General features: G+C 49.1%; 1 protein-coding gene across 1 annotated transcript in view; it reads right to left on the bottom strand.

Moving 5' to 3' along the window:
- Window positions 1-24301, bottom strand: part of LOC140492687 (actin-like protein 6B) — a gene marked incomplete at its 5' end in the record, with an annotated part of 59885 nt that overhangs the window by 9774 nt on the left and 25810 nt on the right. The window contains 5 exons of the mRNA XM_072591715.1: window positions 8985-9080; window positions 16310-16390; window positions 18351-18465; window positions 22799-22860; window positions 23573-23662. Of these exons, the coding sequence (XP_072447816.1) occupies window positions 8985-9080; window positions 16310-16390; window positions 18351-18465; window positions 22799-22860; window positions 23573-23662 (444 nt within the window). The remainder of the gene's footprint in view (window positions 1-8984; window positions 9081-16309; window positions 16391-18350; window positions 18466-22798; window positions 22861-23572; window positions 23663-24301) is intronic.

Raw genomic sequence — 24301 nt, 5'->3', positions numbered from 1 at the left:
CTCCCAATCTGCCAAGGACACGCAGGTCCTGGGCCTCCTCCATCGCTACTCCCTGACCACTTGATGCCTGGAGGGAAGAATGCCTCATCTTCTGCCTCGGGACCCTTCAACCCCATGGCATCAGTGTGGATTTCACCTCCCCCCACCTTACCCCAGTTCCAAACTTCCAGCTCATGACCTCTCACACCTGTCAATTTTCCTTCCCACCTATCCGCTCCACCCTCCTTCCGACCTTTACCACCATCTCCATCCACTCTCAGCTACCCTCTCCCCAGCCCCTTCCATTTATCTGTCCACCCCTGAGGCTCACAGCCTCATTTCTGATGAAGGGCTTTTGCCCCGAAGCATTCATTTTCCTGCTCTTCCGATACTGCTGTGCTTTTCCAGCACTCTAATCTTGACTCCTGCCATTCGGTCCTCCCACCACCAGTGTCACTGTAACGCAGGGCACAGCTCAGCCGCAACACTCCGGGGCTATTCAATCCTCTCACCATCAGTGTCGTTGAAATGCAGTGTACCGCCCAGCTACAACACTCCTGCCATTCAGTCCTCCCACCATTGGTGTCGCTGTAACACATCAGGTTTGTGAATCTTGGGTAGGAGGTAGAACCGGGCGGTGTGGGGTTCCAGGACTATGAGGTTGGAGGCTGTAGATGGGAGATCGCCTGAGGTGACGAGGTTGTGGATGGTCTGGGAGATGATGGTTTGGTGATGGGAGGTGAGCTCATGGTCAAGGGGGTAGGAGGAGGAGGTGTCCGCGAGTTGGCATCTGGCTTCAGTGGTGTAGAGGTTGGCGCACTAAACCTACCACAGCGCCCCTCTGCCCTTGTCTGCTGGTTTGATGGTGATGTTGAGGTGGGAAGTGGAGGGCTGCGTGTTGCGAGGGTGAGAGTTTGGAGTGGGCGAGGGCGGTGGACAGGTTGAAGGGCGCACGGCGGCAGTTGGAAATGAAGAGGTGAAGGGCAGGTAACAGACCCGCACGGGGTGTCCAGGTGGATGGGGTGTGTTGGAGGCGGGAGAAGGGGTCCTCGGACGCTGGGCAGGAGCCCTAATGAAGGGCTTATGTCCAAAACGTCGATTCTCCTGCTCCTCGGATGCTGCCTGATCTGAGCTTTTCCAGCACCACACTCTCGACTCTGATTTTTAACTTTGTTCACTGGCTTCTCTACATCATGGTCAAGCTATTCAGTTCTCCCACCACTGAAGTGACTGTAATGCAGTGTTCGGCTGGGAGACTGCAATGCCTCACCTTTTGGTCCTCCCACCACCGGAGTTGCCGTGGTGCATGGTATGGAGGTGCTGGTGTTGGACTGGGGTGGACAAAATCACACAACACCAAGTTGTAGTCCAACAGGTTTATTTGGAAGCACTAGCTTTCGGAGCGCTGCTCCTTCAACAGGTGGTTGAAGATAAAAGACTAAACAATGGGTTTGTTCAATATATCACTGTATCACACTGTAACCTTTTGCTATAAATTCTGATCTTATACTCTACAACCACCTGATAAAGGAGCGTCGCTCCAAAAGCTAGTGCTTCCAAATAAACCTGTTTGACTATAACCTGGTGTGGGGGGGGGGGGGGGGGGGATTTTTAACTCTGCAGTGCTGTGCTCAGCTGAGAGACTGCAATGTCTCGCTGTTTTGCCCTCCTGCCACTTGCACTGCTGCAGTGCCCTCACTGTTTGGCACTCCCACCACTGGAGGCGCTGCATTCTGGGGGATGCTCAACACCCCATTTTAGCCTCACGATGAGCAAGGCCACAGGAGGCCGAGGGAAATGTACAGAGGAGCCTCGATTATCCAGCATTCAACTAATCGAATTTCGGACGATCCGAACAGCATCATATGGTTCTGATGCCTGGCTAACTATGTTATCCGGCATTCGATTAACAGAATGAAATATTCCTTGCCTGTGTCCTTCGGATAATCGAGGTTCCTCTATAAATCCTCTGAATTTATTGGCCCTGAAATCTTCCAAAACACTCATAAACAATCTTAGGCAGGAAGGCACAGCTGACGGTTCCTTCTGAAGTGCAGCTTGAAGTTTAAAGATTTGCCAAATTTTCTCCTGGGGCATATTGACAAAAGCAGGCCTCAGAGGGGACTATTTTGTCAGAGTCAGGCGTTGAGGCCTGAAGAGCACTCGCCAAATAACATCCTGTGCACTACAACGATGCATCTTTGCAACACCATAGGAAATTACATCACCACAGGAAATAACATCGTCGACTTAAAGAAACCCAAAAATAGAAACAGAAAGCAGGAATCATCGCAGTGCTTCGTCTGGAGGCTCACTGAAGATGTTACCTAGTACGGTGACGGATGTCTGAACATGAACCTTCTAGCTCAGCGGGCAAACCTACACCCAGAATGCAACGCCCCGTTTATGAAATACAGCGTCATCGCACAAACCGGGAGCAATGCCACGGGAGGGCTTCAAAAAACAGAGGCCAACTTCAGGAAAATGGGGCAGCACGTTTCCTCCGTCCTTTACATTAGAAAGATTTTTCTTTATAAGGAGACCAGATGGGGGATTCAAGATGGCGGCGATTTAAGGTCTGCCTTGCTGAGCTCTGCACCACAACTCAGGCAAAGTGGTGTTTTTAACCCTACCCTTACTAGCTGTTTTGGTAAAAATTGGTAGTTTTAAGTTTCTAGAATCTTTGTATATTCCTTTTAGGGATTAGGGAAGATGACTAAAGATAAATTGCTGCGTGGATCAAAGGGCAGTTCTCTTCCAGTAATGGACATGCCTGTGGCTGCACCGGGGAAGCCCCTTTGGACTTAGCTGCTCAGCAGAACCTGGCTTCGGAGTTTGTCAAACTCCGGGAAAAGATTGAGTCAGCGTTGGAAGAGACCCGGACCAGGCTGAAACCGAGCTCAGCCATGCTGGAAAAGCATAAGCAGGAGATGCAGCGTCTCAGGCAGCGCGTGGAGGAGGTCGAGTCGCAGACCGTGGCATCGGAGACCGCGGCCGAATCCTCGGCGGGATGGATCCAGGCTTTGGAGAAGCAGGTACGTGTCTAAATGGAACAGGTCTTCGATTAGATTAGATTCCCTACAGTGTGGAAACAGGCCCTTCGGCCCAACAAGTCCACACTGACCCTCTGAAGAGCAACCCACCCAGACCCATTCCCCTACACTTACCCCTTCACCTAACACTATGGGCAATTTAGCACGGCCGGTTCATCTAACCTGAACATCTTTGGACTGTGGGAGGAAACTGGAGCACCGGAGCAAACCTGCGCAGACACGGGGAGAATGTGCAAATTCCACCCAGACAGTTGTGCAAGGCTGACGGCCTTGAAAATCGAGGTTGGAGGAAGAATATCCGAGTTATTGGGCTGCCGGACTGAGAGGAAGGGGGTCAGTCAGTCAGCGTCTTCGAGCAATGGCTGCCACATCTTCTGGAATGGGAATCCGAGCCGGGCTGGGTGCGGACCGAAGGGTTGCGGCGCGCAGGCCCGGATCAGACCAGCGCCCCCCCTTGCCCAGTCCTCATGCAATTCCAGTTCTACAGAGACAAGCAAAAGGTATTGGAAGCTTCCAGAACGCTGGGGAAGGATCCACAGACCTTGATTTACAAGGGATCAAAGGTGATGTTTTTTCAGGATGTTTCTGCGGCTGTGATACCTTTGATGAAGTAAAAAAGAGACTGAAGGATTTGGATATTCCGTACTCTGTAAGGTACCCAGCAGTGTTATGTTTCAGCCACAGAGGGTCCTGTGTCTTTCATTCATCAGAGAAGACAAAGGATTTTTTGAACACTTTAAAAACAGACTGGCTGGTTCAAGCAACATGGACAATGATGGTTTGTTTTTTTTTCTGTTGTTTGTTTCAATCAAATGGTTTTGTCTCTTTAATATGTTTCTTTTTCTCTTCCCTTCTTGCTTTTTTAGGGTTTGGGAAGCATTGTCGGAACTTTTGTTTTGGTTTATTTTTACCAGTAATGTATGGGTGAAATGCCCGCTTCTAATTTCTTTGTTTGAAAGATTTATGTATTCTTGTTGTTTTGCCTGGGTTTGGGGCATGGCATCAGCTAGAAGGAGTCATGGAGGTGTTTTTGGGTAGCGTGAGTGCCCCCTACGGGCAAGGGGGAACGTCTCCTGTTATCAGTTTATTGTATTGGTTTATTGTCGGTGTGGTTTTTTGAAGTTTTTGTTTTGGTAGCTTCTGTAATTGTGTTTTTTAGACTCTATGAGTGTTTCATTGTTCCCACTCAGTGCATTGTGAGTACGGTTCTCTCAAAGAGACACGGGCTATTTCAGATGGCTATGGCTAGTTGCTCGCTTAAATGGTGCACCTGGAATATTAAGGGAAGTCATTCACTGATTAAGAGAAAGAAAGTACTTTCGAGTCTTAGAATGGAGAGGGTCGACGTTGTTATGTTGCAAGAAACCCATCCTGATGACAAGGAACATCTAAAGTTGCAGCGGAGGTGGGGTGGGGTTCTTTTTAACACTAAAAGCAGGGGAGTGGCTATACTCATTCCGAAGAATCTCCCATTTCAGTTGTTAGATCAAACTGAGGATGAACAAGGCCAGTTTGAAATGAGCAGAGCTTTAATACATGGCGAGGAATATAGCATTCTGAATGTTACTGCCCCCCAGCACACCCCCTTACCTTTTAAACAGATGTGCTTTCCAGGTTGGTGGTCCTTGGAGTGCGCTATACGATTATAGGGGGAGACTTTAATCGTCTCCTAGATCCCACAGTGGACAGAATGCCCAAGGGGTCCCCTGGGCACCTCCCTCCAACCTAAAAAACTGGTGGACTTATGTGGGGAGTTGGGATTGGTGGGTAGGGACTTTACCTTTTTCTCCAACCCACACAAGTGCCACACAAGCTTTGGAGAAAATGGTTTCTTGCTCCATCGGGTTTTTTTTTCCGGATTTGGAGTTGTCCGGTAAAATTGGGGACATAGCCATTCCTGATCACGTGGCAGTGTATTTGGAGGTGAAGGCCAGAGGCAGTGGAGTAGGTTCACACCATTAGACCCTTCTGTCCTGAAGGACAGTACGTTTATTGACTACTTTTCACGTGAACGTTCTTGGATATCAATTCGGGGACGGCCAGTAACCCGTCGGTGCTCTGGGACACTGTCAACACCTACGCAAGGGCTATAATTATCTCTTATCCAGTGAGTCAGAAATGGCGGAGGGCAGAGCAGCAGCGTATACTTGAGGCCTAGCTAAAGGCAGCCGAGACATCGTAGTTTGACAGGCCATCTGTGATTAAGTTACAGCAGATCACAGCTCTTCAGGCTGATCTGAACTCCGTGCTTACTCAGGGAAGAGAGAGATCTCTTTTGTGAAATAAAGGCAATTTGAGTGTGGTGATAGGCCAGGTAAATGCCTGGCCTATCTAGTTAGGAAGAAGAGCACCTCTCTGAATCTGTTAGAGAGGGTACCGGTACTCTCACTTGTGATTCCAAAAAGATCAACGTGGCGTTTAGGAAATTTTACTCTGAGCTGTATCGGTCAGAGGGCTGTGAGGACAGGTTGGCCAAGATGGAGGCCTTCTTGAAGAACCTGGACCTTTCAAGTGTGACTCTGAAGCAGGCGACCCTTTGAATGCTCCCTTGACAATCCAAGAGATACAGGAGGCAGCTCCAAGGTGGTAAGGCACCTGGCCCAGATGGCTTTCCAAGTGAGTTTTGTAAGGAATTTATTAATACGTCGGCCGGGCTAATGCTGAACGTGCGCAATTATTCGTTCAGCCAGGACTGCCTCCCGCCCCTCTTTAACAGAAGCTGATATTTCTCTCATTCTCAAGAGAGGGAAAGGCCTGGAGGACTGTGCCCACCTTGCTGCTCAACTCGGATTTTAAAATTCTGTCGAAGTCACTAGCGCTGAGGTTGGAGAAGGTGCTGCCCTCTATCGTAAAGAAGGACCAGGCAGGTTTTTTATTTAGGGCTGTAGATCCTCTAATCATATGAGAAGAGTACTGAACATGGTCCAAGTATGCCAGCAGGAGTCACTCTGGGCTTGGCAGAGAAGGCGTTTGACCGGGGGGAGTGGCCATATCTTTTTTTTAATGTTCTGGGCCGGTTTGGGGTCGGTGGGGATCTTTGCCAGATGGGTGAAAGTGCTGTATAGCGATCCTATGGCAGCGGTCATTACTAATGGCATTCGGTCTTGACCATTTCAGTATCGGTAGACGCAGCCAACGAGGAATGTCCCCTCTCATTGTTGTTGTTTATGTTGGTGACTGAGCTGCTGTCAGAGGCTGTCCAGAGGGGCCCCAGTATAGTAGGCCCAGAAGTGGGATTGGGAAGGGGGGGGGTGTCATATCAACTCACCCTTTATGCAGATGATATCAAACCCGACAATGTCTGTACCTCGTTTCATACAATTTACTCCGGGCGTAAGATTAACTTTATGAAGTCGGAGGCCGTGCCTGTGGGGCAGTACCCGATCTCGAAGATGGAATCCGATTCCCTTCCAGGTGGTCACAGGGAAGCTTTCTGTACCTAGGCGTTTTCATTATTCCCGCCTTTGACCAATTATACAAGGCTAATTTTCTGCACTTGCTTGAGAAGGTAAGGCAGGACCTTCAGCGTTGGGAGGTTCTTCCAACATCTTGGTTGGGTTGAGTTGCTTTTATTAAAATGAATGTTCTTATATCCCATGCTCCCTCTGATGTTGCCCAGACAAATGTTGCAGAGAGTTAATGGTTGGCTCTGTTCTTTTATTTGGCATCACTGGCGGCCTCTCATTAAGCTCGGCAAGTTGCAGCTTCCCCAGGGATTTGGGGGGGTTGCGTGGGATAGACTTTCCAGATTTTAAAAGATATCAGATAAGCTCCCTACTATCCTTTGTGAATGATTGGGCTGGTCAGGATCCAAGGTCAATATGTCTGAATATTGAGGCCCAAGATGTCCCCTTATTAATTTGTTATGATTAGATTCTTGACAGTGTGGAAACAGGCCCTTTGGCCCAACAAGTCCACACCACCCCTCCAAAGAGTAACCCACCCACACCCATTCCCCTCCCCTATAATTACCCCTGACCGACACACTGTGGGCAATTTTGCGTGGCCAATTCACCCTAACCTGTACATCTTTGGATTGTGGGAGGAAACCGGACCACCCGGAGAAAACCCACGCAGACAGGGGGAGAATGTGCAAACTCCACACAGTCAGGTGGGAATCGAACCCAGGACCCTGGTGCTGTGAGGCAGCAGTCCTAACCACTGAGTCACCATGCCACCCATAAATGGATAAGGTGTATGGATAAGATGAGGACGATCACGGAGTATTGTCAAAACCCGATTGTCACTAACACGGTCAAAGCGAGGGCAGTTTATATAAATCCTCCTTTTTCACCCCCATAGCAGGAATGCCAGGATTTCGGCCAGGGTTGATTAGATTAGATTACTTACAGTGTGGAAACAGGCCCTTCGGCCCAACAAGTCCACACCGCCCCGCCGAAGCGCAACCCATCCATACCCCTACATCTACCCCTTACCTACACTACGGGCAATTTAGGATGGCCAATTCACCTGACCTGCACATCTTTGGACTGTGGGAGGAAACCGGAGTACCCGGAGGAAACCCACGCAGACACGGGGAGATGTGCAAACTCCACACAGTCAGTCGCCTGAGGCGGGAATTGAACCCAGGTCTCTGGCGCTGTGAGGCAGCAGTGCTAACCACTGTGCCACCATGCTGCCCAGAGATTCTGGTTTTAGGTTATGGGCATCCAGGGGAGTCTCTTGTCTGGGAGACTTACTGGAGGGAGAGGTCATGAAGCCCCTTTGATCAGCTGAGCTGTAAATATGAATTGACCAGTAGGGACCTCTCGTTATTTTCAGATCAGGGACTTTATCCAGAAGAAGACCACACTATTGGCTGATCCTTATAGATCTGATGTAGAGAGGTACTGTTTTGATTAGCACCCTTTTCCTGGAAGGTGGCACCTCGAAAGATATTGAACAGCTCTGCGGAGGCTGGGCGCAAGGATTGGGAATGGAGATCTCATCAGAGGTTTGGGAGAAAGATCTCAGTTTGTAACAGGCTGTGCAGCTGAAAGTTCTTCACTGGGTCTGTTTGGCCCCCAGAGCGGTTTGCGAAACTTCAAAAGGGAGCCTCTCCAATGTTCCCCAAGTGCAAAATAGGTATTGGCACCCTTACCCATGGTTGGTGGTTGTGCTTTGCAAGTACTGGGGCTCTATAGCAAGTGGCACATGGAGGGGACCCTGGGGACCGAAGTCAAGGTAGATTCCTGGGCCGGCCCAATCTGCCTTCTTTCGATGAGCGTGGAAAGAAGCTGTTCAATATTCTTACACACTGCGCGAGGAAGAACATTCCGATGAGCTGGATCTCAGGAAGTCCTCCAGGCCCATCGGAATGGCATGGGTGAGTTATGGAACATGTCCCCCTAGACTTCCTCATGAGTACGGCGTACCAGAAAACGGAACTTTCTTTTATAAGACGTGGCGGCCCTTTCTGAAGTATATAGAAGCAGACTTGTTGGCCTCTGTTGAGCCATAAGACTTGGGTCTGATGGGCCAAGTGCTCTGTGTGGAAGAATCCCGAATAAATACGGGTTTGTTAACTGATGCTCCTGACGATGGGGAGCTTTGGTGGGGTTGCGCTGCATTTTAATTTAATTTGTTTAATTATTTATTGAGTTGTCGTATGGGTAGTTTTCTTTTATTCGTTTTGTGGAGTAGTAGTTAGTTTCTTGTTATTGTTGCTATACTCTCGGATTGTTATTTCTTCTGTAATTTTATAATTTTGTAAGGAATAAAAATCTCTCTCATGAGAAAAAGCAAAAGGAGACCGGACGATGCATCACTACTCACAAAGTACATCGTGCACGGCTGCCATTTTATGTCGTCTTGCCCCCCTCTGTGAGTAGTGCCCAGTTTCCACTGAACCCCAGTCTGTCCCTCACCATCAGATAAACCACTGCCATTTAATGTGGCAAAGGTGGAAATCCTTCAACAAAAAGAAGTTAATCTCCATATCAGGCTACTTACAGGTGGTGTTTTCTGTGAGAGCTCCCGGTTCAGCCGATCGGTGAAGCCTTGGAGCAAGGTGTTGCCCCCTGTGACAATCACACTGCCGTACAGGCCCTGCCAGGAGGTAACAGCAAAAGGGTTACCAAGGTAACCAGCTCCACACGATCTCTCCTGACCCCTTTTCCCTCTAGTGAAGGGCTAAATAATTCACTGGTTATGGATTAAACACCACGCTTTTCTACTGAGGAAAATGGGGCCAGAGATTGCAGGAACCCTGACAGTCTTCCTGAATTCTTCTGGGCATGTGTGAGCGGTGCAAGAAGACAGGGGGAGTGCAGTTAATTTTTCTACTTAGAGTCATAGAGATGTACAGCTCGGAAACAGACCCTTCAGTCCAACCCGTCCATACCGACCAGATGTCCCAACCCAATCTAATCCCACCTGCCAGCACCCAGCCCATATCTCTCCAAACCCTTCCTATTCATATACCCATCCAAATGCCTTTTAAATGTTGTAATTATACCAGCCTCCACCACTTCCTCTGGCAGCTCATTCCATACACGTACCACCCTCTGTGTGAAAAAGTTGCCCCTTAGGTCTCTTTTATATCTTTCCCCTCTCTGACCCTAAACCTATGCCCTCTAGTTCTGGACTCTGCCACCCCAGGGAAAAGACCTTGTCTATTTACCCTATCCATGCCCCTCATGATTTTATAAACATCTATAAGGTCGCCCCTCAGCCTCCGACACTCCAGGGAAAACAGTCCCAGCCTGTTCAGCCTCTCCCTGTAGCTCAAATCTCCAACCCTGGCAATATCCTTGTAAATCTTTTTTGAACCCTTTCAAGTTTCACAACATCTTTCCGATAGGAAGGAGACCAGAAATGCACACAATATTCCAACAGTGCCCTAACCAATGTCCTGTACAGCCGCAACATGACCTCCCAACTCCTGTACTCAATACTCTGATCAATAAAGGAAAGCATTCCAAACGCCTTCTTCACTATCCTGTCTACCTGTGACTCCACTTTCAAGGAGCTATGAACCTACTTGCTCTAAAAAGAATAGGGGACAGAACCAACTTGCTAACTGCAGGTCAGTTAGTCTGTGGGTAAAACTACAAGAGACTATAGTCAAGGACAGAATTAATTCTCACTTGGAGAAGTGTGCATTAAGGAAGGATCAGGTCACATGGGTTGGGCCTGTACACATTAAGAGTTTAGGAAAACGAGAGACCCCAGTAACATCCTTGTAATTCGTTTCTGCACCCTGTCCATTTCAATGATGTCGTTCGCATAGCATCATGTGATTTGTTGGAATTGTTTACCTTAGAGGAACCTGGACCAATGAGTGGAGTAGGTTCTGGGAAGGGAGTTAATGAGAATAGGCAGGTCTTAGCAGAATGGCAGGGCAGGTTGGACGGCACAAAGAACTTGTTCCTGCTCTTGTATTTGATGATTTTATTTAAGGGATTGGGATAGTTTGATACAAGGCTGGTGAAGGGGGTTGCAGTTATGGTGAACAGTTTGGCTGACCTGACAGCTGTATTTAGTGGGAATCCCAAGCCCTTGTTCCTTTGATTTTTGTTTATAAATGTCGTAGTGGCGTGGAACAGCCTGCCTGCAACAGTAGGTCAGGTCCCTCATCAGGACGATGCCCCCAACCAGCCCACCCTCCCGTCCCGGCACCTACCCCTGCCACCACAGGAATTCCAAAACCTGAGCCCACACCTCTCGCCCCCCCCCCCCCCCCGCCCCCACCTCACCTCCTTCCAAGGCCCCAAAGGAGCCTTCCACATCCATCAGAGTTTCACCTGCACATCCACACATGTCATTTACTGTGTCTTTTGCTCCCGATGCGGTCTCCTCTACACTGGGGAGACTGGACGCCTACTTGCAGAGTGCTTCAGAGACACCCACACCAACCGATCCAACTGCCCCGTGGCTGAACACTTCAACTCCCCCTCCCACTCCGCCAAAGACATGCAGGTCCTGGGCCCCCTCCATCACCAAACCCTAACCACCCGCCGAGAATCCTCATCTTTCCCATCGGGACCTTCCAACCCCAGGGCATCAATACAGCACAGAACAGGTCCTCCGGCCCCCGATGTTGTGACAACCTGTGAACTAATCTAAGCCCATCCCCCTACACTATCCCATCATTATCCAAGGATTGTTTAAATCTCCCTAATGTGGCTGAGTTAACTACATTGGCAGGTAGGGCATTCCACGCCCTTACCACTCTCTGAGTAAAGAACCTGTCTCTTGACATCTGTCTTAAATCTATCACCCCTCAATTTGTAGTTATACCCGTTATACAAGCTGACATCATCATCCTAGGAAAAAGACTTTCACTCTCTACCCTATTTAATCTCCTGATCATCTTGTATGTCTCTATCTTAGCCTTCTTCTTTCCAATGAGAACAGACCCAAGTCTCTCAGCCTTTCCTCATAAGACCTTCCCTCCAGACCAGGCAGCATCCTGGTAAATCTTCTCTGCACCTTTTCCAATGTCTCCACATTCTTGCAGTAATGGGGCGATCAGAACTGTATACAATATTCCAAGTTTTGTATAGTTACAGCATGACATTACAGCTCCAAAACTCAATCCCTCTACCAATAAAATTTAACACACCATATGCCTTCTTAACAGCACTATCAACCTGGCTGGCAACTTTCAGGGATCTATGTACATGGACTCCAAGATCCCTCTGCATGTCCACACTACCAAGAATCTGTCCATTGACCAAGTACTCTGCCTTCCTGTTATTCTTCCCAAAGACATTTAGCTGCATTGAACTCCATTTGCCACCTCTCAGCCCAATTCTGCAGTTTATCCAAGTCCACCTGCAACCTGTAACTCTTCCAAACTGTCCACTACTCCACCAACTTTAGTGTCATCTGCAAATTTACTAATCCATCCACCTTTGCCTGCGTCTAAGTCATTTATAAAGATGACAAACAGCAGTGGTCCCAAAACGGATCCTTGTGGCACACCACTAGTAACCAGACTCCAGGCTGAATATTTTCCATCAACTACCACTCGCTGCCTTCTTTCAGAAAGCTAGTTTCCAATCCAAACTGCTAAATCACTCTCAATCCCATGCCTCTGCATTTTCTCCAACAGCCGACCATGTGGAACCTTATCAAAGGCTTTACTAAAGTCCATGTATACCATGTCAACTGCCCTACCCTCAGCTACAAGCTTGGTCACCTTCTCAAAAAACTCAATGATGTTTATGAGACATGACCTGCCCTTGACGAATCCACGTTCACTATCTGAAATCAAATTGTTGCTTGCTAGATGATTATAAATCCTATCTCTCATAATCGTTTGCAAAACTTTTCCTATAACAGATGTAATACTCACTGGTCTATCATTACCTGGGTTATCCCTACTGTCCTTCTTGAACAAGGGCACAACATTTGTAATCCTCCAGTCTTTTGGTACTAGATCTGTAGACAATGACGACTCAAAGATCAAAACCAAAGGCTCCAACCCCTCCTCCCTAGCTTCCCAGAGAATCCTCGGATAAATCTCATCCAGCCCAGAGGCCTTGTCTACTTTCACTCCTTCTAGAATTGATAACACCTGTCCGTAACTAACCCCGACCCTTTCTAGTCTAATATCTCTTATCTCATTCTTCTCCTCCACAATATTCTCCTTTTCCTGAGTGAAAACCAATGAGAAATGTTCATTTAGCACCTCTCCGATCTCCACAGGGTCCACACACAACTTCCCACTTCTGTCTTTGACTGGCCCCTATTCCTACCCTAGTCATCCTTTTATTCCTCACATACCTATAGAAAGCTTTAGGGTTCTCCTTTATTCTACCTGCTAAAGACTGCTCGTGTCCTCCCTTTGCTCTTCCTAACTCTCTCTTTAAATCCTTCCAAGCTGATCTGTAACTCTCGATCACCTCATCTGTACCATCTTGTCTCATCAACACATACGCCTCCTTCTTCCGCTTCACAAGAGATGCAATTTCTGTAATAAACCACGGTTCCCTTACCTTATCACTTCCTCCCTGCCTGACCTATTAAGGACACACAATATCTATTCCTTAAACCAGCTCCACATTTCGATTGTCCCCATCCCCTGCATTTTGCTACCCCATTCTATGCATCCTAAGGCTTGCCTAATCGCATTATAATTGCCCTTCCCCCATCTGTAACTCTTGCCCTATAGCATGTACCTCTCCCTTTCCATCATTAAACTAAATGTAACTGAATTATGGTCACTTTCTCCAAAGTGCTCACCTACCACTAAATCAAACACCTGGCCTGGTTCATTACCAAGCACCAGACCCAGTGTGGTCTCCTCTCTTGTCGGCCCTTCGACATACTGTGTCAAGAAACCCTCCTGTACACATTGGACAAAAACTGAACTATCCAACGTACTAGAGTTATAGCATTTCCAGTCAATGTTGGGGAAGTTAAAGTCACCCATAATGACCACCCTGTTCCTTTCACTCCTGCCCCGAATCATTTTGCTCATCCTCTCCTCCACCTCCCTGGAACTCTGTGGAGGCCTATAAAAATCTCCCAGCAGTGTGACCTCTCCTCTCCTGTTTCTAACTTCAGCCCACACTACCTCAGTGGACGAGTCCTCAGCAAAAGTTCTTTCAACCACTGTTTTACTGTCCTTGTCTAACCGGGCCACACTTCCCCCTCTTCTACCGCCCTCCCTGTTCTTAATGAAAGATCTAAAGCTTTCACCAGTTTCGTCATTTCCCCAACCCCCCCCCACCAATTATCCCAGATCCAACCTTCCAACTCAGCGCCGCCCTCTTGACCATCTTCCTTCCCACCTACCCGTTCCACCCTCCACTCTGACCTATCACCATTACCCGCACCTTCATCGAATTATCACACTGTCAGCTACCTTCCCCCCAGCCCCACCCCTCCTCTCATTTATTTTTCCAACCCCTCGGCTCACAGCCTCATTCCTGACGAAGGGCTTTTGCCCGAAACGTCGATCCTCCTGCTCCTCGGATGCTGCCTGACTTGCCGTGCTTTCCCAGCGCCACACTCTCGTCTCTGACCTCCAGCATCTGCAGCCCTCACTTTCGCCTGCCTGCAATGGCAGTAGACTCGCCGACTTTAAGGGCATTTAAATGGTCACTGGATAAAGGTATGGATGAAAATGGAATAATGTAGGTTAGGTGGGCTTCAGATTGGTTTCACAGCTCGGTGCAACATCGAGGGCCGAAGGGCCTGTACTGCGCTGGAATTTTCTATATACCAAAACAGGTCACCAGGGAAGAGTCTGTCCATCTTCAGGAGACTGGACACCACGGTCATATTGGATAACCGGCTAGGTCACTTTCTTGGCTGTGGTTTGGATTTTTATCTGAAGGAGTTGGGGGTTGGCCCCGGCTACTCTTAATGTAAAGGATTAGATTAGATTAGATTACTTACAGCGTGGAAACAGGCCCTTCGGCCCAACAAGTCCACGCCGCCCCGCCGAAGCGCAACCCACCCATACCCCTACATTTACCCCTTCCTAATACTATGGGCAATTTAGCATGGCCAATTCACCTGACCTGCACATCTTTGTGACTGTGGGAGGAAACCGGAGCACCCGGAGGAAACCCACGCAGACACGGGGAGAACGTGCAAACTCCACACAGTTAGTCGCCTGAGGTGGGAATTGAACCCGGGTCTCTGGTGCTGTGAGGCTGCAGTGCTAACCACTGTGCCACCGTGCCGCCCACGAGGGGGCTGTCCTGTTTCTTGGCATATATTTCTTTATTCTGTAAAAGGATGAGGGTGTCCACTGGCTAGGCAGCATTCACTGCCCATCCCTAATTACCCAGAGGGCAGTTCAGCGTCAACCACTTTACTGTGGGTCTGGAGACACATGTAGGCCAGACCAGGTAAGGATAGAACAATACAGCGCAGAACGGGCCCTTCGGCCCTCAATGGTGCGCCAACCTGTGAACTAATCAAAGCCCATCCCTCTACACTATCCCATCATCATCCATGTACTTATCCAAGGATTGTTTAAATGCCCCTAATGTGGCTGAGTTAACTATAGGGCATTCCATGCCCTTATCGCTCACTGAGTAAAGAACCTGCCTCTGACATCTGTCTTAAATCTATCACCTCTCAATTTGTAGCTATGTCTCCTTGTATAAGCTGATGTCTTCATCTTAGGAAAAAGACTTTCACTGTCTACCCTATCTCATCCTCTTGTATGTCTCTATCAAATTCCCCTCCTAACCTTCTTCTCTCCAATGAGAAAATGGCAGACCTCCTTCCCTAAAGGGCATTAGTGAGCCAGATGGGGTTTTCCGACAATTGGCAATGGATTTATGGTAGCAATTAGATCCCTAATTCCAGATATTTATCGAATTCAAATTCCACCATCTGCCATGGTCGGATTTGAACCTGGGTCCCCAGAACATTACCCAGTTCTCTGGGTTAACAGTCCAGTGATAATACCACCAGGCCATTACCTCCCAATAGTTCAAGGCCCTAGCGCGTCCGAAGGTGGTGAGACATGGTTGGGATTGATGTCGCAGTATTGGTGCAGGAGAGTCCAATACTTCTTCAGGACTGTCACGAGGGGTAGTCGGCCTGACTGGTGTGCTACAGTCTCTGAGGTGAGACCCCCGTTCCAGTTGGGTTTTCCTGAGACCCGAGAGGTTTCAACATTAAAGTGGAGGTGACAGCCCAGTGGTATTATCACTGAACTGATAATCCAGAGACCCAGGTAATGTTCTGGGGACTCACGTTCAAATCCTGATGTGATACATGATGGAATCGGAATTCAATTTTTTTTAAAAATCTGGAATTAAAAGTTCAAATGATGACCATAAATCTGTTGTTGATTGTTGGAAAAGCCCATCTGGTTCACTCATGTCCTACTTTAAGGAAGGAAACTGCCATCCTTATCTGGTCTGGCCTACGGTGACTCCAGACTCACAGCAAGTGGTTGATGCTTAAATGTCCTCTGGGTAATCAGGGATGGGCAATAAATGCCACATCCCATGAACTAATTTTTTAAAAAATGGTCCTGCTACAAAGAGAGACCTGTTGTCGAAGTTTTTTTTCATCTCATTATGTATCAGGACACTGGCAAGAATGCCAAACCTCAAACAATCACAACAATTTATACCACAGGAAAAATATCAATGGATGTGATTTTTTTGCATTCGTCCGTCTGGTGCAAGCTTCAACAATCGGTCTCTCTTTTCAGCAGTAGTCAAATTCTAGGCATATTGATCAAAATTATAGTAGACTTTGAAACACCTGGCTCAACAGCAAAACGCAAGGCACCCGTCAACAAAGGGATCAACTCTGTGAGATGATTCAGGGGGATGCTCCGACGATGCACTCACCGGCCGAATATCGATGTCACACATCCCGATGCTGGTAGTGACGACGTGACTAACACCCAGCATGGTGTTGCCCGACAGGCCCTGGGGGAACACAAACAGGCGGTCAGAACACACAAGCAGCTACAGGCGACGAGACATAAGGTGGCACAGTGACTAAGCGGTTGGCACTGCTGCCTGTCGGAGTGCCGGGGCAAACTTGATGGGGGCCCCATCTGGGCTCCAGGGATTCCAAGATAAAGTACAGGATCAGGATTGGACTTTTTAAGGGCCACCGTTGCAGAATAAGGGAGTCACCCCATTTAGGACAGGGGGAGGAGGGGTTTCCTCACTCAGTCTGAGGAGTTCTCTCCTTCAGAGACTCAGCCATTGAGTATGTTTGAGTCAGAGATTGATAGATTTCTAGATATTCAAGATAGTGCGGGAAAATGGCAATGTCGAAGATCAGCTATGACCTTGTTGAATGTCGGAATAGGTTTGAGAGGCTGAACGGCCTCCTCCTGCTCCTAATCCCTGTCATCCTGTGCTGCATTAAGGGATGAGGTTTTGATTTGATTTGATTTATTATTGTCCCGGATACAGTGAAAAGATTTGTTTTGCGTGCAATGCAGGCAGCTCATACCATACAAGGGCATTAGGGTGATAGAACAGAGCGAGGAATACAATGTTACAGCTGCTGAGAAGGTACACAGAGAGCGAGACCAACACTAAGTTTAAAATGTGAGAGGTCCATTCGGAAGTCTAATAACAGGGGGGAAGAAGCTGTTCTTGGGACGTGCGGCCAATCAGCCAGGTATACCTGATAGAACATGAGTTCCCTGATTGGGGCTGTTAATCTGATCCAATCAGGGAGCCCTGGCTGACAGATACAAATAGGAATGTGGGAGATTGGATCAGTGTGTGACTGTGACTCTGACCCTGTGTCTGTAAAAAAAAAACAAATAGGAATGTGAGCCCGGGTGTCCTTGGAGAAGGAGCACGCGGTCTCCACCAACACCCTGGAGTTGTTCAGGGAGAGGTGGGCGCCGCAGGGAGTGGAGTGCATTATTTCTCCCTCCAACTCCATTTTGATTTAATCCCTGCCCTCCCCTTCACTTTTTTGATCACACAGCATTGCCCTTTGATGCGAAGGGCACTACTTGTCACTGGCCACTCGGGTGTTTCCTATCTTCCTGGTGGTGGGAATTGAATAAAGATTCGTGCACTTTGTGTCTTTCACTGTGTCTCACACCTGCCCACACACACCATGGGTGCTGGGGATAAAATAAGCACTACCGCAGTTAGGCGGTAGTGTGGGGGTTAAATAAAAAAAAGAAAAAAAAAATCTGGAGTGTCCGGTGTTGAGAAAAAGAAAAGGGAAAAAAAAACTACCATAAGCAAAGCCAGGGAAAATTTGCTTATAAATAATTAGCTGTAGCAATTGTTCAAAGCTACTAATGGGTTGGAGTCATCGAAATCATGGAATCCCTACAGTGTGGAAGCAGGCCATTCGGCCCATTGAGTCCACACAATCCATCCAAACAGCATCCCACCCAAACCCACCCCCTACTCTGCATTTCCCACGGCCAATCCAGCCTGACGAAGGGCTCTTCCCCAAAACATCGATTCTCCTGCTCCTCGGACGCTGCCTGACCTGCTGTGCTTTTCCAGCGCCACAGTCTCGACTCTGATCTCAAACATCTGCAGCCCTCACTTTCTCCTAGTTAACCCACCGAGCGCCTGCACATCCTTCGGCAAGATACGGCAATTTGGCATGGCCATTTCACCCTAACCTGCACATCTTTGGGAGGAAACCCACGCAGACACGAGGAGAACGTTCCACCTCCGTACGATCAGTCACCTGAGCGCGGAATCGAACCCGGGTCTCTGACGCTGTGAGGCAGTAGTGCCGACCACTGAGCCACTGAGCTGGCCTGGGTTCTAGTGTATTTGTCAGTTCACAATCGGGCTACATGCCCTGGGATACAAGCAGTCTGATTCCCTGCACAGGTTTAACAGGCTGGCAGTGACCAAGCGCAACACAGCCTTAATCCCACACTCATACCTTGACATTGGAGGGATCAAATAGGCCTTCAGGTATCCGCAGTCTCTCAGCCCCATAGTCGCAGTTGTAGCCATTGGGCATCTCGTAATGGATGGTGGGCATTTGAGCAGCAACCCTTTGATAAAGGAAATATGAGATTTAGGAAGCAACATGATTACAGCAGAATGGCTGGTTCATTGAGACATGTCACCACACAGGGATGGAATCCATCACACTTAATGGTAGCGCCTTGGGGAGTGCTGCCGAACAGAGACCTTGGGACGCAAGTACATGGTGCCTTGAGTCAAAGGTAGACAGGGTGATGAAGAAAAGGTTTGGTATGCTTGCCTCTATTGGTCAGTCCAATGAGTGTAGGAGTTGGGTGGTCATGTTGCGCCTCTCACAGGACATTGATACACAAGGCACTTAAGGAAGACTGCAATCAATTCAGGTCTCCCTGCTACAGGAAAGATATTGTTAAACTTGAAAGGAACCGAAAGATTTACAAGGACGTTGCCGGGGTGGAGGGTTTGAGCTATAGGGAGAGGCTGAACAGGCTGGGGCTGTTTTCCCTGGAGTGTTGGAGGTTGAGGGGTGACCTTCTAGAGGTTTATACAATCATGAGGGGCATGGATAGGGTAAGGGAGTCCAAAACTAGAGGTCGTAGGTATCCAATGAGAGGGGAAAGACTTGAAAGAGGGTGGTGTATATATTAAATGAGCTGCTAGAGGAAGTGGTGGAGGCTGGTACAATTACAGCATTTAAAAGGCATCTGGATGGGTGTATGAATAGGAAGGTTTGGAGGGATATGGGCTAAAAGCTGGCAAATGACACAAGATTAATTTAGGATATCTGGTTGGCATGGATGAGTCATAGCGATGTATAGCATGGAAACAAACCCTTCAGTCCAACCCGTCCATGCCGACCAGATATCCCAACCCAATCTAGTCCCATTTGCCAGCACCCAGCCCATATCCCTCCAAACCCTTCCTATTCATGTACCCATCCAAATGCCTCTTAAATGCTGTAATTGTACCAGCCTCCACCACTTCCTCTGGCAGCTCACTCCATACATATACCACCCTCTGTGTGAAAAAGTTGCCCCTTAGGTCTCTTTTATATCTTTCCCCTCTCACCCTAAACCTATGCCCTCTAGTTCTGGACTTATCCTATCCATTCCCCTCATAATTTTGTAAACCTCTATAAGGTCATCCCTCAGCCTCCGACGCTCCAGGGAAAACAGCCCCAGTCTGTTCAGCCTCTCCCTACAGCTCAGATCCTCCAACCCTGGCAACATCCTTGTAAATCTTTTCTGAACCCTTTCAAGTTTCACAACATCTTTCCGATAGGAAGGAGACCAGAATTGCACACAATATTCCAACAGTGGCCTAACCAATGTCCTGTACAGACGCAACATGGCCTCCCAACTCCTGTACTCAATACTCTGACCAATAAAGGAAAGCATACCAAACGCCTTCTTCACTATCCTATCTACCTGCGACTCTACTTTCAAGGAGCTATGAACCTGCATTCCAAGGTCTCTTTGTTCAGCAACACTCCCTAGGACCTTACCATTAAATGTATAAGTCCTGCTAAGATCTCCTTTCCCAAAATGCAGCACCTCTGGTTTATCTGAATTAAACTCCATCTGCCACTTCTCAGCCCATTGGCCCATCTGGTCCAGATCCTGTTGTAATCTGAGGTAACCCTCTTCGCTGTCCACTACACCTCCAATTTTGGTGTCACCTGCAAACTTACTAACTGTACCTCTTATGCTCGCATCCAAATCATTTATGTAAATGACAAAAAGTAGGGGAACCAGCACCGATCCTTGTGGCACTCCACTGGTCACAGGCCTCCAGTCTGAAAAACAACCCTCCACCACCACCCTCTGTCTTCTACCTTTTAGCCAGTTCTGTATCCAAATGGCTAGTTCTCCCTGTATTCCGTGAGATCTAACCTTCCTAGGCCAGCACCATCTCCCAGGCCTGTTTCCTAGACCAGCACCATCTCCCAGGCCTGTTTCCTAGACCAGCACCATCTCCCAGACCTGTTTCCTAGGCCAGCGCCATCTCCCAGGCCCGTTTCCTAGAACAGCTCCATCTCCTGGCCCATTTACTAGGCCAGCCCCATCTCCCAGGCCCGTTGCCTAGGCCAGCCCCATCTCCCAGGCCCATTGCCTAGGCCATCCCCATCTCACAGGCCCGTTGCCTAGGCCAGCCCCATCTCCCAGGCCCTTTGCCTAGGCCAGCTCCATCTCCCAGGCCTGTTGCCTAGGCCAGCCCCATCTCCCAGGCCTGTTGCCTAGACCAGCCCCATCTCCCAGGCCCGTTGCCTAGGCCAGCCCCATCTCCCAGGCCCGTTGCCTAGGCCAACTCCATCTCCCAGGCCCATTGCCTAGGCCAGCCCCATCTCCCAGGCCCGTTGCCTAGGCCAGCCCCATCTCCCAGGCCCGTTGCCTAGGCCAACTCCATCTCCCAGGCCCGTTGCCTAGGCCAGCCCCATCTCCCAGGCCTGTTGCCTAGACCAGCCCCATCTCCCAGGCCTGTTGCCTAGGCCAGCCCCATCTCCCAGGCCTGTTGCCTAGACCAGCCCCATCTCCCAGGCCTGTTGCCTAGGCCAGCCCCATCTCCCAGGCCGGTTGCTTAGGCCAGCCCCATCTCCCAGGCCTGTTTCCTAGGCCAGCCCCATCTCCCAGGCCTGTTTCCTAGGCCAGCCCCATCTCCCAGGCCCGTTGCCTAGGCCAGCCCCATCTCCCAGGCCCGTTGCCTAGACCAGCACCATCTCCCAGGCCCGTTGCCTAGGCCAGCCCCATCTCCCAGGCCGGTTGCCTAGGCCAGCCCCATCTCCCAGGCCCGTTGCTTAGACCAGCCCCATCTCCCAGGCCCGTTGCCTAGGCCAGCCCCATCTCCCAGGCCCGTTGCCTAGGCCAGCCCCATCTCCCAGGCCCGTTTCCTCGACCTGTTTCTCATGTTTGATGCTAGGCCAGCCTGACTCCCATCTTGATTTTCAGGCTTATGTCCCAGTCTCAGGGTACTGTTTCCTCGGCCTGACTCCCAAATCCATCTCCCAGGCAAAACCCAGATCCAAGACAAAACCCGACTCCAAGATCTCCAGCCCCCACCTCCACTTCCTCAGCGTGACTCCAAACACCATCTAAAAGACCTGTCTAAAAGACCTGTCTAAAAGACACGACTCCTAGGTCTTTTTCCTGATCGTCTAAGGCCAAACCGCAGACTATTGATAGATTACCCCCCTCCCCAACTTCCCAAATCTAAAATCATCTCTTCCTATGGAAACGGTGCCTTGGTTAAAGCACCAAGGTAAATAAATTCCAAATGTTACTAAACTATACACTTGCTCCATTCATTTCCTTCAGGTCTACCCTCCCGGGTCCCTTTTATTGACAATTTTCCCAGACCCCCCCTCTCCCTTTTACACACCCTCCTAGACCTATCAAGCCTGGTCCAAATCTAACCTCTCAGCCCATCCTCCAGCTCTGATTCTCAGTCCTACCTCGTGGCTATCTACCAGTCCTGTTTCTATCCCACTATGTGGCTTTACTCGTCAGGAGTGCCCTGTCTCTTAGGAATGCCCCTTCCCTAAGTGTTGGCCCCTCCCTCAGCTTCTCTCCACCCGTCTGAAGCATCAACAGAGTTTATTTTGACATGTTTGTCCGAGGTGATTGACTGTTGTCTAAGAGACTAATGTAATCAGACTGGAAGGGCGAATTGTGTAACATAGAACAGTACGCACAGGAACGGGCCCTTTGGCCCACACTGTTGTGTTAAACATAATTAAACTAATCCCTTCTGCCTGCTCTTGGTCCATATCTCTCCACTCCTTAATATCTCAAAGTCTCCCGATCATGTGAATAAAACGCCCCCTACTGTTGATAGAGTTATGTTCTTTTTCACAAACAGGAAGCCACTCAGCCCCTCAATCCACTTCTGCTCTTCAATTTTTTTCAAATTCTTTTACGGCGTATAAGGTGTCAGTGTTCGGTGGCACCATTTGTCGCTCGTTCCTTGAGGTGACGGGGAGTTGCCACTTTGAACAGCTGCAAGTTCCTGTGTTAGACAGGGACACTTACACAGTGCCGATCGGGAGAGGATTGGAGGATTTTGACCCAGTGATACAGAAGGAAGACTGACGTATCTCTGACTCAAGGTGGAATAGGTGGCTGGTGATGCTCCCTGGGTCTGCTTCCTTCTTGATGGTAGCGGTCGTGGGTTTGGAAGGTGCGGTTGGAGAGCTTGAGAAGCAGGAACAGGAGTGGGTCATTTAGCCCATCAAGCCATTCAAAGTGACGTGTCAAACCCCAGCTACAGCTCAGTGGCAGTGGTGAAGGAGTGAACGCTGGAGGTGGTGGATGGGGTGGGGCAGCTTCTTCCTGGACCAGCGCCTTAATCCCACCTACCTACCCAGGACTGCGTCACCCTCCTGACAAAATAAAAGGTGGTACTCACTGTTCATCGTACGGGGAGTCAGAAACTTGCAGAACAGAAGCTTGGAAATCCTGGATTACTTCCTGTCCATCCCAAAGAGAGAAGACGATTGTTAATCATCGCGCTCTGTGGACAATCAGGAAGATCTCCTCTCCAGTTAAAAGCGGGAAAATTCCGAGTGGGAAATCCCATCGTGTTATCGTTTCCCCCTTCAGTTCACAGGGGTCTCACTCCCTCTACCTCACAAGGCACAGAAGACAAGCCAATACCCATGGTGAAAAAAAACAGCAAGGGGGGATATTTCTGCAATTGGACTCATCCCCTCTTCCTTTGTCCCACATAGGAAGCAATGGAGGCAGAGCTAACCCAGCATGCAATGCAGCTGCGAAAGCCCTCTATATTAAACTCTGATGGTCCCTAATCAAAGGTCGACCTCTCGCACCCCATAGCAGGCTAAGCCCTGGGGAAAAAAAAACCAAAGAGAGTTTTCAAACTTTTACAATTTGTTGCGTCTGAAAGTATTCATGGACAAGGAGGGACCGTTTCACGTGAATCATCCGATTGGATAAACTGAAACTCCTTGTGCATTTCAATTGGTTCGAGAGGAGGTGGGGTGCAGTGAAAATAGATGTCTCGGGCAGCCAATGGCATCATCTTAGAGGCGGGGCAGTTGGGAACAGGAAGGTCATGTGATTGAAACTTGTGAGGTGAGACACCTGCCAACATGCCCTCCAACCCTTTCATCGCACCCCCCCCCCACCCCGCCCCCCAAACCGAGGGTCTGGTCTGACCTACGTTGCACATGTAATTGTGCCAGGATTTGGTGACGTGGCAGATCTTCTCCTTTCTCTTCCAATTCGGTGACGCACCTTCCCGAACGGGCTCCTGTACCAGTGAAAAGATGGAACAGAGTCAGCCACCATCCCAACCTTTCAGCATAGAATCCCTACAGTGCGGAAGCAGGCCATTCAGCCCATCAAATCCACAGTGACCCTCTGAAGGGCATCCCACCCAGACCCACCCCATCCTTGAAACCCTGCACTTCCCAACGGCATATCCACCCTAACCTGCACATCCCTGGACACTATGGGACAATTTGGCATGGCCAAGCCACCCTAACCTGCACATTCCTGCAGAATAGACAATAAACAATAGGTGCAGGAGTAGGCCATTCTGCCCTTCGAGTCTGCACCACCATTCAATATGATCATGGCTGATCATCCTTAATCAGTGTCCTGTTCCTGCCTTATCTCCATAACCCTTGATTCCACTATCCTTGAGAGCTCCATCCAACTCTTTCTTAAATGAATCCAGAGACTGGGCCTCCACTGCCCTCTGGGGCAGAGCATTCCACACAGCCACCACTCTCTGGGTGAAGAAGTTTCTCCTCATCTCTGTCCTAAATGGTCCACCCAGTATTTTTAAGCTGTGTCCTCTGGTTCGGTACTCACCCATCAGCGGAAACATGTTTCCTGCCTCCAGAGTGTCCAATCCTTTAATAATCTTATATGTCTCAATCAGATC

Source organism: Chiloscyllium punctatum, chromosome 21 (assembly GCF_047496795.1).
Source record: "Chiloscyllium punctatum isolate Juve2018m chromosome 21, sChiPun1.3, whole genome shotgun sequence".
In the NCBI taxonomy this organism is placed as follows: Eukaryota; Metazoa; Chordata; class Chondrichthyes; order Orectolobiformes; family Hemiscylliidae; genus Chiloscyllium; species Chiloscyllium punctatum.
The sequence above is the reverse complement of the archived record's forward strand: the minus strand, read 5'-3'. Positions and strand labels throughout refer to the sequence as shown.